The sequence below is a fragment of the Sciurus carolinensis genome, chromosome 9, assembly GCF_902686445.1.
Source record: "Sciurus carolinensis chromosome 9, mSciCar1.2, whole genome shotgun sequence".
Lineage (NCBI taxonomy): Eukaryota > Metazoa > Chordata > Mammalia > Rodentia > Sciuridae > Sciurus > Sciurus carolinensis.
In genome coordinates, this window is record NC_062221.1 from 27,971,909 (window position 1) to 27,990,562 (window position 18,654).

Consider the following 18,654-nt stretch of genomic DNA (forward strand, 5'->3'; position numbering starts at 1 on the left):
AAAATTTAACTCCAGAGTTAGGCCTAGGGGCATATATTTGTAATCCTAGCTACTTAGAGAGCTGAGACAGGAGCATTACTTGAGCCCAGGTAGTCAAGGCCAGCTTGTACAACACAGCAAGATTCTGTCTCAAAAATAAAGGAAAACAATTAACTCACTATAAATGTAAAATATAAACCAGAGGTAGGAGGAACACAAGTTCAAGGACAGCATGGGCACTTTAGTGTGACCCTTGTCCCAAAACAAAAAATAAAAAGAGCTAGAGATGTAGCTCAGTGGTAAAGTGCCCTGGCTCTTCAATCCCCAGTACCATGCAAAAAATACACACCACACACGCACACACACGCACAAACACACACACACACCCCTCCATTTATAAATAAGATGCTCCCCACTTGCTCATACCCAGTAACTCCCAAGAGATCTTAATTGAACTTTAATTTATGTACATTTTGCTAACTTTCCTTACTATCCAAGTATGCATTACTTTGCTATAAGAGATAAAAATAAATATGTACAACATTTTTAATGTTTAAAAAGTATTAAGATTATGTATAACTATAATAATGCACCAATTTAAAATGTGTGTGGGGGGAGTGTTAGTAAGAGCCTGGCGTGATGGCACATGCCTATAATTCCAATGACTTGGGAGGCCAAAGCAGAAGGATCACAAGTTTGAGGCAAGTCTCAGCAACTTAGTGAGGCTCTAAGCAATTTAACAAGACCCTGACTCAAAATAAAAAATAAAATGGGCTGGGGGATGGGGTTGTAGCTCAGTGCAAGAATGCTTGCCTAGCACATGAGAGGCACTGGGTTCAATCCTCAGCAATACACACACACACTCACACACACACACACAAATAAATATATATACACATAAATACATAAATTGAATGAATTAAATAAAAATATAATGAATTAAATAAGTAAAAATATGAAAATACATAAATACATAAATTAAATGAAGGAACCAGGCATGGTGGCACATGCCTGTAATGAAAGTAGCTCAGGAGGCTGAGGCAGGAGGATTGCGAGTTCGAGTTCAAAGCCAAGCTCAGCAAAAAGCAAGGTGCTAAGCAACCTTGTCTCTAAATAAAATACAAAATCGGTCTGGGGATGTGGCTCAGTGATCAAGTGCCCCCAAGTTCAATCTCCAGTACCAAAATAAAATAAAATAAAATACAATAAAGGTATTATGTCCATCTACAACTAAAAAACGGGGGGTGGGGGGGTGCTGAGCTGGGGATGTGGCTCAGTGGTTAAGGGCCCCTGCTTCAACTACTGGAACAAAAAAAAAAAAAAAAGAGAAAGAAAGAAAGAAAGAAAGAAAAATGTTATGAAGACAAAACACTTGGCATGCTTCATAGTCTCACAATCACAATCCTTTAGAAATAATTAGCAATGGGTTGAGGATATAGCTCAGTGATAAGAGTACTTGCCTAGCATATATGAAGTTCTGGGCTCCATTCTCATTCCCTAACAACCCATAAAATGAAAAAGAAATGACTAGAAACTTTTTAAATAGCTTCTATTTCTAAAAGCGCAGAGTAATTTCTCCACAAAGAAAACATTTCCCTTTATAGTAAGCCAAAATGTTATATTATACATTTATCATTAAAATACTGACAATTTCAATATTCAAATTTCAGAACTTACCGAAAAGGTCCTGTTCTGTTAGCAGATCGAGAATCCCCCCACATCTCTTTCTATCTCAGGAGGGGCTCAGTAAGTAGATCCTTTTTTCTAACAAACTCTACTTAGAGTAGTACCTGTATAAAATAAACCACAAAAAAAGTAAGTACTTGAGAACATAAAGCAAACCAGTCAATCTCTGTGTGGTATACGGGGGACTACGCATTAGTGGGGATATTTTTGAGGTCACTCCTGATTATTTATATATCAATTTATAATGACAAAAAATACATTTTCAATGAAAAGTATGTATTTTGGTCATTTTGAACTTTTTTAATATACTCAAAGCATATTACTACTAAGATTTTCATATTTATTAAATTAAATAAGCACTTATTAATTTTTCTAGCCCCATATACCCTTCAGGTTTTTTTTTTTTTTGGGTGCTGGGGATCGAACCCAGGGCCTTGTGCTTACAAAGCAAGCACTCTACCAACTGATACCCTTCAGTTTTGGAAGTAGTATCTTAGCATTAAGCCTCATTCTCAGTCCATGTAGCTAATCCTACACCACTCAACCTAACTAATCAGAATAGTTTATTATCTTCACCAAAGTGATTGCTTTAAAGACAGGTATATAACCCAAATTCAGGAGTTATCTCCAGGACTTTTTCTTTAGCAACTGTAAACTCTTCATGTATTTGACAAAAGTTTCCTAAAATGAAACTAGCAGCAAAATGAACAAAACAAAAAAGTAGACAAAGTAGACTTCAAAATTACAGAACTTTTGCAAATCCGAAGACATTTGATACCAAAAAAATGACAGCAAGACAGTGGGGAAAAAAAACCCCATAAATTAACAAAATACCTAAGTTCCAATGCTCATTCCTCCACAGAAATATCGAAAAACATCTAATACTTTGAGTTTAGAAAACAAAGGCTTAGAGTAACTAAGTAAATGACCACCTTCAGCTGAGCAAGGTGGTACACACCTATAAATACCAACTACTCGGGTGGCTGAGGCAGGAGGGCCCAAGTTAAAAGCCAGTGTCAGCAACTTAGAACCTGTTTCAAAAAAAAAAAAAAAAAGAACTAGGGGTGTGGTGGATCCCAGGACTACAAAACTACAAACAAATGACAACAAAAAAGTCATCTCCAAAACACTAAGAAATTTTTGTGGCATTTTTTACTTGCCCTTTCCCCACCTCCTCACCAGCAAGGCATTGACTATGGTCTTGAAGCAGTGGTAGCCCAGTTCCTAGCTCCCTTTCTTAAAGAGCAAAGCAAACTTTATTCACAAAATTATCATATATACTTATTCTATTTTGGGGTACGGGGAGTATCTACTGATGCAAAATGCTTTTCTCTATTTCACCTAACGCAGGAAAAAGTTCAGGCACTGCTAATGAAGCTGTAAAGCAGGCTACAGATTCATATCTGGGGCAGGAGAACACTGGTAAAGGCACAGTGGAAAAGCTGTGATAAAATTCCTCGGAAATTAGGACATTCAAAAGCAGCATGTAGATGGGAAAATTTAGAAAGTCACACAAAACGCAAGCAAGATGAAATCACACAAGACCAGAAAACACCACTAACACTTATTTTCAGGCTGATTCCCGGGCTCAGAGAAAACATAACTAAGCGCTGAAAAAATCTTCTAGCAAAAAGCTAATCTGCAGACGGGGAGAAGTGGTTGTTTTATTTTTGTGCAGTTTTGGGAGTTTGGTTTGGTTTTGTGATTTTGGATTTTTTTTCTTTTTGTGGTACTATGGATTGAACACAGAACCTCACACATGCAAAGCAAATATTCTACCAATGAGTTATATCTCCAGCCATTTTTATTTCGTTTTATCTTATTCTGAGAGAGGGTTTTATTAAATTGCCCAATCTGGCCTCAAACTTTCTATCTTCCAAGAAACTAGGCATGTAGCTCAGTGGTAGAGTGCTTGCCTCTAGCATGCATGAGGTCCTGAGTTCAACCCCCAGCAACACACACACACACACACACACACAAAGGAAATTTTGATCCAATCCTCCTGCCTCAGTCTCCAAAGTTACTGGTATAGATATGTGACACTGTGCCTTGCTAAAATAGGAAAATTTAAATTACTAAGTCAGAGAAGCAGAAAGAATAAACAAAAGTAAATAAAGGCCAGGCATGGTGGCACATGCCTATAATCCCAGTGGCTGGGGAGGCTGAGGCAGGAGGATCACTAGTTCAAAGCCAGCCTAAGCAACTCAGCACAATCTTTAAGCAATTCAGTGAGACCTTGTCTCAAAATAAAAAATTACAAGGGCTGGAGATGTGGCTCAGTGGTTTAGTGCCCCTGGGTTCAATCCCAGTTGTCAATAAAAAATAAATAAATAAATAAAGTGAAAAAAGCGTAGACATGCTGGGGAACACCAACAAATGGACCCACATATACATTATGGAAATTCCAAGGAGAAAAAAGGAGGCAGAAAGATTATTTGAAGACATAATGGTGGTTCATCTCTTTTCTAGCCACTGCTAAAGTGGCAGCAGCCAAATGAAGTTCAATCCTTCTGTGACTTCTGAGCAAAGAAAGAAGAATAAAAGGCATTTCAAAGCACCTTCCCACAGGCACAGGAAGATTATATCTTCTCTCTGCAAAGACTGCAATAGAAGTACAATGTATGATCCATGCCTATATGAAAATATCAAAAGTTCAGGTTGTGTAAGGGCATTATATGAGTCAGTAAACTGGCAAAGCAGTCTAGGTTTACAGGAAGAAATATAACATCTACACTGAACTGGTAAGAAGGGAAAAGGCTAAAAACAGAACTATCTGTGTGGGCATTCACCCTAGCAACATGGTTATCACTAGGAGAGCTATCACTAGTTAAAGTTATCACTAGATAAAGTTTCCTTGAAAGGAAAGCCAAATTTTGCCAAGTAGGAATAGGACAGATATAAGGGAAAAACAACTAAGATGTAGAAATAAAGCAATCTCATATAGAACTTTCACTAAAAATTGATTAAATGAAAAATAAAAAGCAAAAAACTCTCCAAAGCTGATGAAAGAAATGAACTTGAAAATCCAATAAATTCACAAAGTACAAGACAAACTCATACCAAGACACACAATCAAACTGCAACAAGACAAAGAAAGACTCCTAAGACTAGGGCTACAGCTGGAGCAGTAGCACACACCTGTGATCCCAACACATCAAGAGGTTGAGGCAGGAGGATCCCAAGTTCAAAGTTAGCCTCAATAACTTAGCAAGGCCCTAAGCAATTTAATGAGACCCTGTCTCAAAATAAAAAAGGACTAGGAACATTGCTCAGTGATAAAAGGTCCCTGGGTTAAAACCAAAAGAAGAAAAAGAATCCTAGGGTGCATAGGTACATATGTGGCTCAGTGGTACCACATGCACAAAGCCCTCGGGAGGGAGGGAGGGATGAATGGATATAAAGAATGACAGAAAGGGGCTGGGGAGATAGCTCAGTTGGTAGACTGCTTGCCTCGCAAGCACAAGGCCCTGGGTTCAATCCCCAGCACCACGGGAAAAAAAAAAAAAAAAAAAAAGAATGACAGAAAGAAAGGGAAGAATGAATCCTAGCCAGGCAAGAGAGTATACATCTAAAATCCTACCTACTCCGAAGAATTCCATATTCAAGGCCAGCCTGAGAAACTTAGACACTCTAAAAATAAAAAGAACTGGGGATGTAGCTCAGTGGTAGAGTACTTGCATTTGAAAGGTGCTGGGCTCAATCCCCAATACCACAAGAAAAAAGAAAGAAATCAATCAATTGATCTTGAAAGCAGCAAAAAAGAAATCATCCCTCACATACAAGAGATCCTCAATAAGATTTATCAGTCAATTTCTCATCAGAAATCTTGGAGCTGCCAAAAGGCAGTGGAACGATAACCTAAATACAGGAAGGAATATATCCAACAAAATTGTCCATCAAAAAAGTCACAAAAAAATTTTAAATAGTCTCAGACAAACAATAGTTGAAGCTATTTTTAATGGATTTCCTTTAGAATAAAAAAAAGGGGGCAGGGTCTAAATAGTAACTCAAAGCCATATAAATAAAAAAGATTCCTGGTAAAGGCAAATACAGAAGCAATTATAAAAGCTAGTATCATAGTAACTTTGATTTACAGCTTCATTTTTATTTTCTACATGACTTGAAAGAAATGCATAGCGGGAAGTGATGACACATGCCTATAATCCAAGCAACTCCAAAGGCTGAGGCAGGAGGATCACAGAAGTTCAGTGCCAGTCTCAGCAATTTAGCAAGACTCTCAGAAACTTCATGAGACCCTGTCTCAAAATAAAAAGTTTGGGGAAGCCAGGCAAGGTGGTGCATACCTGCAATCCCAGCAGCCCAAGACGATGAAGCAGGAGCATTCCAAGTTCAAAGCCAGTTTGAGCAAGCAAGTGAGGCTGGCTTTGAAGTAACTTAGCAAGACCCTGTCTCAAAAAATAAAAGGAACTTGTATGTAGCTCAATGACTGAGCAACCCTGGGTTCAATCCCTGGTACCCCCCGCTCCAAAAAAAGGGCTGGGATGTAGCTCAGTAATAGTCAGTACCCACCCCTCACCACCCATACAAATGCATAAAAAATTATGAATGCAGATTATTAGTGGCACAATTTATGAAGATATAACCTAGGGAAGAGGAAGGAGTTGTGTTGCAGCAGAGTTCTCATATGCTACTGAATGTTAATATAAACTCAAAACACATTATAATTATAGAATGTTATATATGATTTCCAAGGTAACAAAATTATCTTTAGAATATACACATTATCTTTAGAATATACACATTAAAGCCACAGTAATCCAGTAATCCCAGCTTCCCGGGAAGCTGAGGCAGAAGAATTGCAAGTTTGAGGTAAGCCTTGGCAATTTAGCAACTCCCTTCTCGAAATAAAAATTCAAAAGTAGGGCACCTTGCTGGGCACAATGGTTGACACTTGTAATCCCAACAGTTTAGGAGACTGAGTTAGGAGGATTGCAAGTTCAAGTCAACCTCAACAACTTAGTGAGGTCCTAAGCAACTCAGTGAGACCCTGTCTCTAAATTAAATATTAAAAAGGGCTATGGATATGGCTCAGTGGTAAACCAAAGCCTCTGGGTTCAATCTCTGGTACAAAAAAAAAGTAGGACACCCCTGATTTCAATCTCCAGCACCACAAAATCAGAAGGAAATCAAAATGTGGTGAAGAAAAAGAAGCAAATGATGGAGAAAAGGAGTAATATAGTGATGAGAGTGACAAGTACAATTAGACTCTGATAGATTTTTTTCCTTCTCTGTCAGACTCTTACCATTTTGTGTTCAGGGTTAAAAATATGCTCTATTTGGAAGTATATTGTTTTTTTCCTCCAAGAGGGGGTTTAATTAATTAGTTTATGGGTTTCACAGATTGTCTAACATAGTCAAAGTTCCTGGCTTGGGATCCCACTGAAGTATTATTTCTGGTTTTGGGTAAATGCTATGCTGCAGAGTAAACTCTCTGAGCCATGATTCTGGGCTTTGTGAACTAAGTTTTGAAACTGTGATTTCTTCTAGAATTTAGGCTTCATCACTTTAACAAATACATTCTAAGTTTAGCCTTAAAAGCAAATAAAGTAAATTATAAAAGCAAGCAAGCAAGAGAAGAAATAAAGGAAAAAAAATCTTTGAGGCATGTAGAAAACAAATAGTAAAATAGCAAAAGTCCCTTGAAGATTTAATAAAAATAATTATTGTTGTTATTTAGTTTGTACTGGGGATTGAACCCAGGGGTGCTTTACACTGAGCTATATTCAGTCCTTTTTGTCTCAGCCTCTGGAGCCAATGGGATTATACGCTAGCACCATCATGTCCAACTTCTTTTTGTTTTTGGTACCAGGGATTGAACTCAGGGGCACTGAACCACATCCCCAGCCCTATTTTGTATTATATTTAGAGACAGGGTCTCACTGAGTTGCTTAGCACCTTGCTTTTGCTGAGGCTGGCTTTGAACTCGAGATCCTCCTGCCTCAGGTTCCTGAGTTGCTAGTATTACAGGTATGTGCCACCACACTTGGCACACCCAGTTTCTTGGTGATTTTTTTTATTTTTATGGTGCTGGGGATTGAACCCGGGCCTTGTGCTTGTGAGGCAAGCACTCTACAAATGAGCTATATCCCCAGCTCTCTTGGTGATTATTCTTTCCCCCTTGGTGATTTTAAATGTAAACAGTTGAAACTGTCTTTTTAAGATAGATTGAACTGGGTAAGGTGGCACACGCCTGTAATCCCAGTGTTCAGGAGGCTGAGGTAGGAGGATCACAAGTTCAAGACCCACCTCAGCAACTTAGTGAGACCCTAAGCAACTCAGTGAGACCCTGTCTCTAAATAAAATATAAAAAAGAGCTGGGGATGTAGCTCAGTGGTTCAGCACCCTTGGGGTTCAATCCCCAGTACAAAAAAAAAAAAAAAAAAAAAGATTGTTGGCAAAATAGAGTAACAAAAACATGATCCAAGGCCAGATATGGGGGGTTCACCTATAATCCTAGTTACTTGGGAGGATGGGGCAAGAGGACTACACATTTGAGATCAGCTTCACTAATTCAGCAAGATCCTGTCTCACAATAAAAATAAGAGAGACTGGGAATGTAGCTCAGTGGGGAACCTCGCATGCATGAGGTCCTAGATACAGAAGGGAAAAAAGGAGAAAACATTCAACTTTATACTGTCTAGAAAAGACTCACTTTAGTTCTAAAGATGCAAATAAGTTGAAAAGGGATGGAAAAAGATAAATATTCCACGCAAACAGTAGCCAAAAGAAAGAAGAAAGTTAAGGTGGCCGGGGAGCCAGGGTTGTGACTCAGTTGGTAGAGTGCTTGCCTAGTATGTGTGAGGAGGCACTGAATTCATTTCTAAGCACTGCATATAAATAAAGGTCCATCAACAACTAAAAAAAATTAAAAAAATAAAAAAAGAAGAAAGTTAAGGTCTATAATCCCAGCAGCTCAGAAGGCTGAGGCAGGATTGCAAGTTCAAAGCCAGCCTCAGCAAAAGCTAGGCACTAAGCTACTCAGTAAGACTCTATCACTAAATAAAATACAAAATAGGGCTGGGGATGTGGTTCAGTGGTTGAATGCCCCTGAGTTCAATCTCTGGTACCCCCTCCTCCCAAAAAAAGAAAGAAAGTTAAGATGACTATTATATTAGTCAAAATAGGATTTCTTCTTTTTCTTTTGCAGTGCAGGGTATCAAACCCAAGGCCTTACACATGCTAGGGAAGGAATCTACCAATAAGCTACATTCCCAGCACCAAAACAGATGTTAAATCCAAAAGAGTAGGGCTGGGAACATAGTTCAGTGATACAGTCCTTGCCTAGTAGCCTGAGTCCATAGGTTCAAAGCCCAGTATCACAAAAATAAATAAAACAAGAGACATAATATAAATTAAAAGGTTCTGGGAGACTGAGAGTACACTTCAGTGGTAGAGTGTTTAGCAGGCATGAGGCCTTGAGTTCAATCTTCAGCAGCAACAAAATAAAAATAAAAGGTTTAATACAATTGATCCAAGTGGAGTAGTCTCAACCACCTACCTGCCTGTAGTCTCAGCAACTCAGAAGGCTGAGGCGATGATGTTAGGAATGTGCCTCAGTACTAGACTACTGACCTAACATGTGCAAAGTCCTGGGTTTGATCCTCAGTACTAAGAAAAATAGAAAAAGGTTCAATGCAGCAAGATGATGGAGCAATAAAAAAATATAATATACCTAATAATGGAACCTCAAATTATATGAAGCAAAAATTGAAAAAAAATCAACAGAAGAGATATTTCTGTAATAATAGCTGAGGGGGCTGGGGAGATAGCTCAGTTGGTAGAGTGCTTGCCTTGTAAGCACAAGGCCCTGGGTTCGATCCTCAGCACACCCCCCCCCCAAAAAAAATAATAATAATAGCTGAAAACTTCAAAAATGCCACAATAGGACTGGGGATTTAGTTCAATGGAAGAACACTTGCCTAGCATGTGTGAGGCCCTGGGTTCAATTACGAGCACCACAAAAAAAAAAAAAAAAAAAAAAAGGATGAAGAGACTGAACAGACAGAATATAAGAGAAGAGAGAAGTGAACAGGAACAAGACAATTAATCAATTAGACCTAACAGACATATATAAAACACTTCACCAAATAGCAGAATCACATTCTTTTCAAGTTCACAGGGGACATTTTCCAGGATGGGTCATAAAAAAGATCTTAACAAATATAAAAAGATACATACAATATAAGGTATATTCTCCAACCCAAATGGCATTAAGTTAGAAATCAACTAAATAACATAAGATGACCTGGAAAATTCAAACAAAATTGAATGTATATGACCTGACTTCCCAGTTCCTCTTCTAGAATTCATTCTCTAGACTTTATGGTGTAAGGTGACAAGTTTACAAAGGTAGATAGTATAGCATTATTTGTAACAACGAGAGATCATAAAACCTAAATGTACATCAATAGAGGATATTTGTAAAATTCGGATATTATGCAACTCTCTGAAAATAATGAGGCAGCTATGTTAACTGATACGGGATAAGGATATATAAGTTTAAAAAACATACAGGTGGGTTGGGTTGTGGCTCAGTGGTAGAGCACTTGCCTAGCATGTGTGAGGTCCTGGGTTGGATCCTCAGCATATAAAAATAAATAAATAAATAATATAAAGGCATTGTATCCATCTACAAAAAAAAAATACTATTAAGAAAAATAATACAGGTCTGAGAATGTACCTAACTCAGTGGTGAGACCAAGCCCCATATTAAAAAAAAAAAAAAAATTTTTTTAAGTGAAAAAGCAATCTGCAGAATGGGAGAAAACTTGTAAAAATTACATATTTGTTAAGAGATTTGTATGTAGACTATAGAAATAATTATTATAACTCAATAAAAAAAAGACAATCCAGCAAGAAGCAATGCCACAAGCCTGTAATCCCAGTGACTCAGGAAGCTGAAGCAGAGGGATCACAAATTCAAGGCAAGCATCAGCAACTTATGCAGGCCCTAAAAAACTTAGTGAGAACAAGTCTCAAAATAATATATCAAAATGAATGGGTATGTGGGATGTGGCTTAGTGGTAAGACGCCACTGGATTCCATCGCCAGTACCAAAAACAACAAAAGTGCTGAAGATAATCAGACCTCAGAAAAAAGTGTTGGCTAATACAGCAGGACAGAGCTCAATAATGTCAGAAATCTACTAAGGAGTGATAACAAATCACCTACTATATCAACTAGTTTGAAAATAAACAACACTGGCTGGGCTGGATAGCACATGCATGAAATCCCAGCAGCTCTGGAAGCTGGGGCAAGAGGATCGGGAGTTCAAAGCCAACCTCAGCAACTCAGCAAGGCCTTAAGCAACTCAGCCAGACCTTGTCTCTAATAAGAAATACATATAAAAAAGGGCTGGGAAATTCCTAGTTAAAGGGGCTCTAGTACCATGTTGTTGGAAACATATCCAAGCAACTTCTACAAATAAAATGCATCAGAATCTCTAGTCCTAGAAGCTGAAAGCAAAGAAACCAGTCTTTGTTTATCTCAGCTCTAAACAGAAACCAGTTGATTTTTTTCTTGCTCTCAAATATAACAACTGGTCTGACCAACCTAACAGTAGATACATTACACAGCTATACCTTGTGGGCCTTATTTGTACTTAATCACTATAGGTTTACTGTTTAATTGTATATAATTTGCAAGGTAAAACTATGAAATTTTGGTGATCAGTATGGGCAGGATTTGAGCAACATGATTTTAATAGGGCAGAATAATGGCTGAGGTTGTGGCTCAGTGGTAGAGCACTTGCCAAATACATGTGAGGCACTGGGTTCAATCTTCAGCACCACATAAAACTAAATAAATAAAATAAAGATATGTGTCCATTTACAACTAAAAAATGTAAAAAAAAAAAAATAGGGAAGAATAAATGTGAAGAAAATGTGCTTTTAGCAACTCAGTTTTAATCATACTTTGTTATAGAATTAAATTTTCAATCATCAAAAAAAAGGGGGGTGTAGGGGGTCTGGAGATGTGGCTTGGTGGCTAAGCACCCCAGGTTCAATCCCCAGTACCAAAAAAAAAAAAAAAAAAAAGCTAAAATATCAATTTCAGAATATGGCAGACTATGGCTGTCATCTAACACACAAATGGAAGCCTGCTACCTCACTACCCAAATCTTAACCTCAACAAATGCTACAATTGCAAGGAATAGAAAGGCCCATGTGGCAAGTTCTGAAGGCTAGGATGCAGACCCTGGTGAAGTCACAGCATGTGCAGATCTTGGTGACAAATAAATATTCAAATAAGAGCTTTGAAGATTTAAGTGAAAAATGGTTCCACATTGAATATGGGTCAGCTGGTCCTGAGAGGTGACAAACATCATAAACTACAGGCTATAATCCCAGTGATACTTCCATTGCTTTAAGTTTCAATTCAACAACCACATTACCCCAGAACCTAAAAACTTGGGTTTCCTGATAGCTGACCAGCACATTGTAAGAATAAAGCATTCCCATTGTAGGTCAGCAGTCTTTATGACTGGAATTATGATGGTAGCTGATTGTTTTTTGAGTCTACTATTTCTCATTCTTTTTGTTTTTTTCCTCATCCACCTTTGGTACAAGGGATTGAACCCAGGTGCACTTTTCCACTGAAATACATCCCCAGCCCTTTGTTATCTTTTATTTTTGAGATGGGGTCTTGATAAATTGCCAGGTTAGCTCAAATTTGCAATCCTCCTGCCTCAGTCTTCAGGGTAGTTGAGATTACAGGTACACATCACTATGCCTGGTTCATTCATTGCTTTCTTAACTGTTTTATTACGGTAAAATACATATAACATAATATTTACCATTCTAACTTTTTTTTCCTTGCCGTGTTGGGAATCAAACCCAGCTACATCCCCAACCCTTAACTTGTGTTACTGAATGTTACAACCCTTAATGTTATTGAATATACAATTCAGTGGTATTAAATACATTCATGAACTGGGGTATATCTCAAGGATAGAGCACTTGCCTCGCATGTGTGAGCCACTGGGTTCAATTCTCAGCACCACATATAAATAAATAAAAATAAACGTCCATCAACAACTAAAAAAATTATTTAAAAAAAGATTTTCTTTAAAAAATTACATTCATAATGTTGTATAACCATTATCACCATCCACTTCCATAACTTTTTTTTTTTTTTTTTTTTTTTTTGTGGTGCTGGGGATGGAACCCAGGGCCTTGTGCTTGCAAGGCAAGCACTCTATCGACTGAGCTATCTCCCCAGCCCCACTTCCATAACTTTTTAAAAAAATTTTTTTAATGTTTTTTTTTTTTCAGTTGTAGATATACACAATACCTTTGCTTTATTTTTATATTTTTATGTGGTGCTGAGGATCAAACCCAATGCCTCACACATGGCCAGGCAAGAACAACTGCAGCCCCTCCATAATTTTTTTCATTGTATAAAACTGAAATACGAGCTGGGTACATGCCTATAACCCCAGTAATTTGGGAGACTGAGGCAGAAGGATCACAATTTAGCAAGACCCTATCTCAAAACAAAAGGACTTGAAATGTAACTCAGTGTAAAGCACCCATGAATTCAATCACCAGTACTGAAAGAAGTTTTTTAATTAAAAATGTACCACACCCAGGCAGTGTATACCTGAAATTCCAGCTACTTAGGAAGCTGAGGCAAGAGGATTGCAAGTTTATGGCCAGAATTGGTAATTTAGCAAGATCCTGTCTAAAAAATAAAAAGGGCTGGGGATATAGTTCAGTGGTAGAGTGCCCCTGGGTTCAATCCCCAATATCACAAAAATAAAAAATTAAAAAATAAATTTAAAAAAAAGCTCAGTGGTACCCAGGCCTGGTGGTGCACACCTATCATCCCAGGGGCTCAGGGGGCTGAGGTAGGAGGCTCACAAGCTCAACACCAGCATCAGCAACTTAGTAAGACCCTATCTCAAATTAAAAAAACAACCATTACATGAATGATGTGTATCTACATTGTATACAACCATAGAAATGAAAAGTTAAACCCCATTTGTGTACAATGAATCGAAATGCAGTCTGTAAAAATAAAAATAATTTTAATTAAAAAAAAAGGGGGGCTGGGGATGTAGCTCAGTAGTAAAGTGCCTCTGGGTTAAATCTCTAGAATACCCACCCTCCCCGAAAAAAAACAAAATTAAAAAAAAAAAAAACATAAGTTCAGTGGTAGAGTGCTTACCCAGCTTTCAGGAGCTCCTGGATTAGATTCCCAATAGAGAGTAGAGAAGGTCAAAGGATATAAACAGACATTTCTCCAAAGAAGAAATAGCCAATAAGCATATTAAAAAGATGCTCAAAATCACCAATCATTAGAAAAATGCAAACCACAATGAAAAGCTAACTCACACCTACTATATTAAAAAAGACACACACACACACACACACACACACACACACACACAAACACCCAGAAAATAAGTGCTGGCAAAGAACATGAAGAAAGTGGAACCTATGTTAGTCTACTAATACTGCCATAATGAAATACCACTGACTGAATGATTTAAGTAAAAATTTATTTATTATTATTTTTTTTTTTTAGTTGTTGATGGACCCTCATTTTACTCATTTATTTATATACGGTACTAAGAATCGAACCCAGTGCCTCACACATGCTAGGCAAGTGCTCTACCACTGAGCCACAACTGCAGCCGGCAAATTTTTGGCAGTTCTGGAGGTTGGAAGTCCAAAATTATCATATCCACAAGGTTGGTTTCTGGTGAGGCCTCTCTACTTAGATTGCAGACTTTCTTGCAGTGTCTTCACATGGCCTTTTTGGTCTGTGTGTACACTCCTGGTGTCTAGTTCTCTTATTATAAGGATGCCATTCCTATTATATTAAAGCTTCACTCACCCTTATGGCCTCTTTTAGCCTTATTTCCTTAAATATCTTTTCTTCAAATATTTTCACATTGGGATTTAATCCCCAGTATTGTTTAAAAAATAATAATAATAACAAACACACACACAAATTAACATTTAATACAGTGATTCTATTTCTGGGTCTTTACCCAAAGAAATGAAAGCAGGGAACTGAACAAATATTCCCACAGAAATGTCCACAGCAGCATTATTCACAATAGCCAAAAGGTAGAAACAATTCAAATGTCCATCAGTGGATCATGGATTTTTAAAAAGTGGTGTATACATTATGGAATATTATTCAGCCTTAAAAAGAAATTAAATTCTAATATATGCTACTATATAAATGAACCCTGAAAGACTTACACTAAGTAAAGTAAGACATATATAAAAGGCAAATATATGATTCCACTTATGAGCTACCTAGTCAAATTCAGAGACAGAAAGTAATTGAATGGTGGTTGTAAGGGAAGAGAGAATGAGGAATTAATGTTTAATGGATACAGTTATCAGTTTGGGAAGATAAAAAAAGTTTTGAACTTAGATGGTGATGATAGTTAACACAACTTAAAAGTAATTAAAATGGAACTAGAAGTTTAGCTCAGAGGTAGAGCAACTGCCTGCCATGTGATCTCCAGCACCAAAAGGTAGGGAGAGGTAGGAGAGATAAAGGGGTAAAAAAAAAAAAAACTAGGATTCAAAAAGATATTTGTATATCAATGTTCATAGCAGATGTAGTCACTAGTCAAAAGATAGAAATGACCCAACAGTATGCTACAGATGACTGAATAAACAAAATGTGGTCTATATGCTCAATAGAATATTACTCAGTCATAAAAAGGAATGAAGTTCTGATACATTCTACTGACATGGAGGAACTTTGAAACCATCACACCACATGAAATAAACCAGACACAAAAATGACAAGTATTATATCACTACATCTACACTTGTACCTAGAACATGCAAATTCACAGAGAAACAAAAGTAGATTAGAGGTTACCAGATGTTAAGAGAAATAGGGAGTTACTTACTTCCTGGCTACAGAGTTTCTGTTTTCAGTGATGAAAAGTTTTGGAAATAGTATTGCTGGTTGCACTACACTGTGAATGTAACTAATGCCAACAAGTTGTATACTTTGAAATGATTAAAAAGGTAAATTTTGTTACTATATATATATGTATATATAGATACATACATACACACCAGTTTTAAAAAGTAATTTGGTACATCAAAAATTACTAAATTAAATACCTTAAATGGGTAAATTCTATGGCTTATAAGTTGAATTTCAAAAAGTTAACATTTAACAAATGCTTTCTGTGCACCAGGCACTGTCCTGTGGGCATTACATGTATTATATAACTCTCCCCCAAAAAACCTATCAAGTGACAATATTTATTAATCTTATTCCAGGTGAGGAAATGGAGGCTTAGAGAAGCTAAGCAATTTGCCCAATGCCAATGACTTAGTGAAGTGAAGAAGGCAGGGATTTAATCCCTATCTGATTATCTGAGACCCTACAGTTATACACTCTTGCTATGCAGAGGCACATAATGTGACAGATTCACAAAAGGCACTCAATAGGTGTCAGTTATCTGAATGAACAAGGTGAACAAAATGAATGTGTTGTGGGAACATAATAGAAAATTTGGTTCTAAACCAGGCATGGTGGCACACACCAATGTAATCCCAGTGGCTCGGGAGGCTGAAGTAGGAGGATCTCAAGTTCAAAGCCAACCTCAGCAACTTAGCAAGACCAAAGGAAACTTAGTGAGAACCTGTCTCAAAATAAATAATAAAAAGGGCTGGAAATATGGCTCAATGGTTAAGTACCCCTGGGTTCAAGCCCTGTTACCAAAAAAAAGAATAAAAGAAAATTTAGTTCTACATACTTGGTCTATAGCTATAAGACTCCTTCAAAGAATAACATGTTTTTGTTGGTGTGTGCGTGCGTGTGTGGTGCTGGGGATTGAACCCAGGGCCTTGTGCATGGAAGGCAAGCACTCTAACAACTGAGCTATATCCCCAGTCCAATAACATGGCTTTTAAAATTTCACAACTTTGCCAGCCATGGTAGTGCACACTTATAATCCGAGCTACTTGGGAGATTAAAGCAGGAAGATCACAAATTTGAGGAGGGCCTTTCAACTTAACAAGACCCTGACTCCATTTTTTTTTTTTTTTTTTTTTTTTTTTGTGTGTGATTCTGTGGATTGAACCCAGGGCTTCGTGAATGCTAGGTAAGCACTCTACCAACTGAGCTATATTCCCAGCCCTCAAAATTTTAAATAAAATAAAATAAAAATAAAGGGTTTTTACCCTTTATTTACCACTGGCAAAGCATCCCTGGGGTTCAATCCATGTGCAAAAAAAAAAAAAAACAGGTGTGGTGGTGCACACTGTAATCCTAGCAACAACTCAGAAGGCTGAAACAAGAGGACCACAAGTTAAAGGATATCTCAGCAACTTGTCAAAAATATTTTTAAAAAGACTTGATTCCCAACAAAATATAAAATTTTGCAACTTTCCAAAAATTTTAATCCCTATACGACTTTGAACCAGTTTACATTAGTTGATGCAATTAAACATGTTGGCAAAAGAGTATAATTTTTCTCAAATTTCTGTCTGAAGAGAATATTTAGTAACCTCCTGACAATTCTACCTGGTCTGAGGGGCTAGAAGAACTTATGATATTAAAGACAAGAAAAATAAGTCCGTGTCTTGTAACAAAAATCTATGAGTGCTGGAGGATAACTCAGTAGCAAAGCACTTAGCTAGCATGCAAGAGGCCCTAGATTCAATCCCTCCACCTTGAAAAAATTATAATGAAGGGTGCTACAACGGTCCAGAGCAATCTGATCCCTGGTCCAATACCTAGATGCGTGCTGCTTAAGGAGACATGGCTTAGGTTCAATTTGTGTTTCACCAACACAAACGTATCACTAGTTACTTTCCACACTGCCAGTCCTGCGGTCTCTCACCAAGTTCTTCACACCCCTTCCTACAATCCTCACAAGTTTGGTAATGGTGACATATTTAAGTCATTCAAACTGATGGCATCCTCAACAGGAATTTGGAAACTAAACAAAGTTAGGGCATGCTCCACAGTTCAGAAAATGAACCAGGTCACCAAACCCATCAGTCTGCTCCTTCACTTAGATCCAGCTACTCTGAACTTCACAAGCAACCTAGATACAAACAATATAATTACCCTCACAGTTTATGCACCCTACAAAACAGGCCTTTTCTACTTACAAAAAAAAAAAAAAAAAAAATGCAATTCCCAAAGTTGAACCCATTAATAAAACATCAGTTCTAAAGTTTGGAGGAAAATACATATTTACAATGCCTAAAGGAATCTAAATCGTGACTACAAAAAAAAATCCCTCCCCTCCCACGTTCGTCCAACGGGCACAGAACCCACCAGACCACTCCCCCGCCTCCAGGTTCCACTGCCGGGCAGGCCAGGCCGTGAACTCTCGCGCTCTACGGTCCCACCGAGCCCACTAGTGTCTGTCCGGGTCTGCGGGCGAATATACGAGCTGGGCACAAGAAGGGATCCTCTAACGATGCCTCAGAACTGGATCAGTAGCAAGAAAAAAAAAAAAAAAAAAAAAGGAAGAAAGAGCTCTCTTGCAGTTCCGCTGACTAGGAGCATGGAGCCACGCCACGCGCCGGCCCCCAGCTCCACAGCTGGCCGCTCCGCAGTTGGACCGGTAATTCTACCGCCGCGCCCGGCCCCGCCCAGGGCCCGCGACCGTTCTGGGGCGTTCCTGCCGCGGGCGGCGCCTCCCTCACCACACCGCCGCTTGACTCTCTTCTTACCAAGCGAGACAGCGGCCACCCCACGACTCCGAAACCGTGGCTTCCAGGCCGCTCAGGTCCACTATGTCCAGAGCGGCCCAGTCCTCTGCCTCTTTCCCCGCAAGCTCCGGCACGCCTTCACTCGCGCCCTGGGCCCTTACCGAAGGAGCTCAGCCTCCGCGGCCCGCTCCTCCTCCTCCTCCACCTCCTCCTCCTCCTTCTTCTCGGCCGCCGCCACCGACCCAGCGCCGCGGACACCGGAACTTCCTCCCCGCCGGCAGCTGCTTCCACAAAGACGCCGCGCCGCGGTCTT

The 18,654-nt window shown here is 38.5% G+C and overlaps 1 protein-coding gene across 5 annotated transcripts in view; it reads right to left on the bottom strand.

Moving 5' to 3' along the window:
* Positions 1-18,654, bottom strand: part of Rbm6 (RNA binding motif protein 6) — a 98,233-nt gene extending 79,579 nt beyond the window's left edge. For 3 of the 5 annotated variants that reach the window (XM_047563658.1, XM_047563657.1, XM_047563654.1), the window contains exons 1-2: positions 18,363-18,495; positions 1,657-1,769 (exon numbers count right to left, since the gene is read on the bottom strand). In XM_047563658.1, the coding sequence (XP_047419614.1) occupies positions 1,657-1,700 (44 nt within the window). In that variant the 5' untranslated portion in view covers positions 1,701-1,769; positions 18,363-18,495. The other 2 variants (XM_047563655.1, XM_047563656.1) reach the window with 2 other exon arrangements.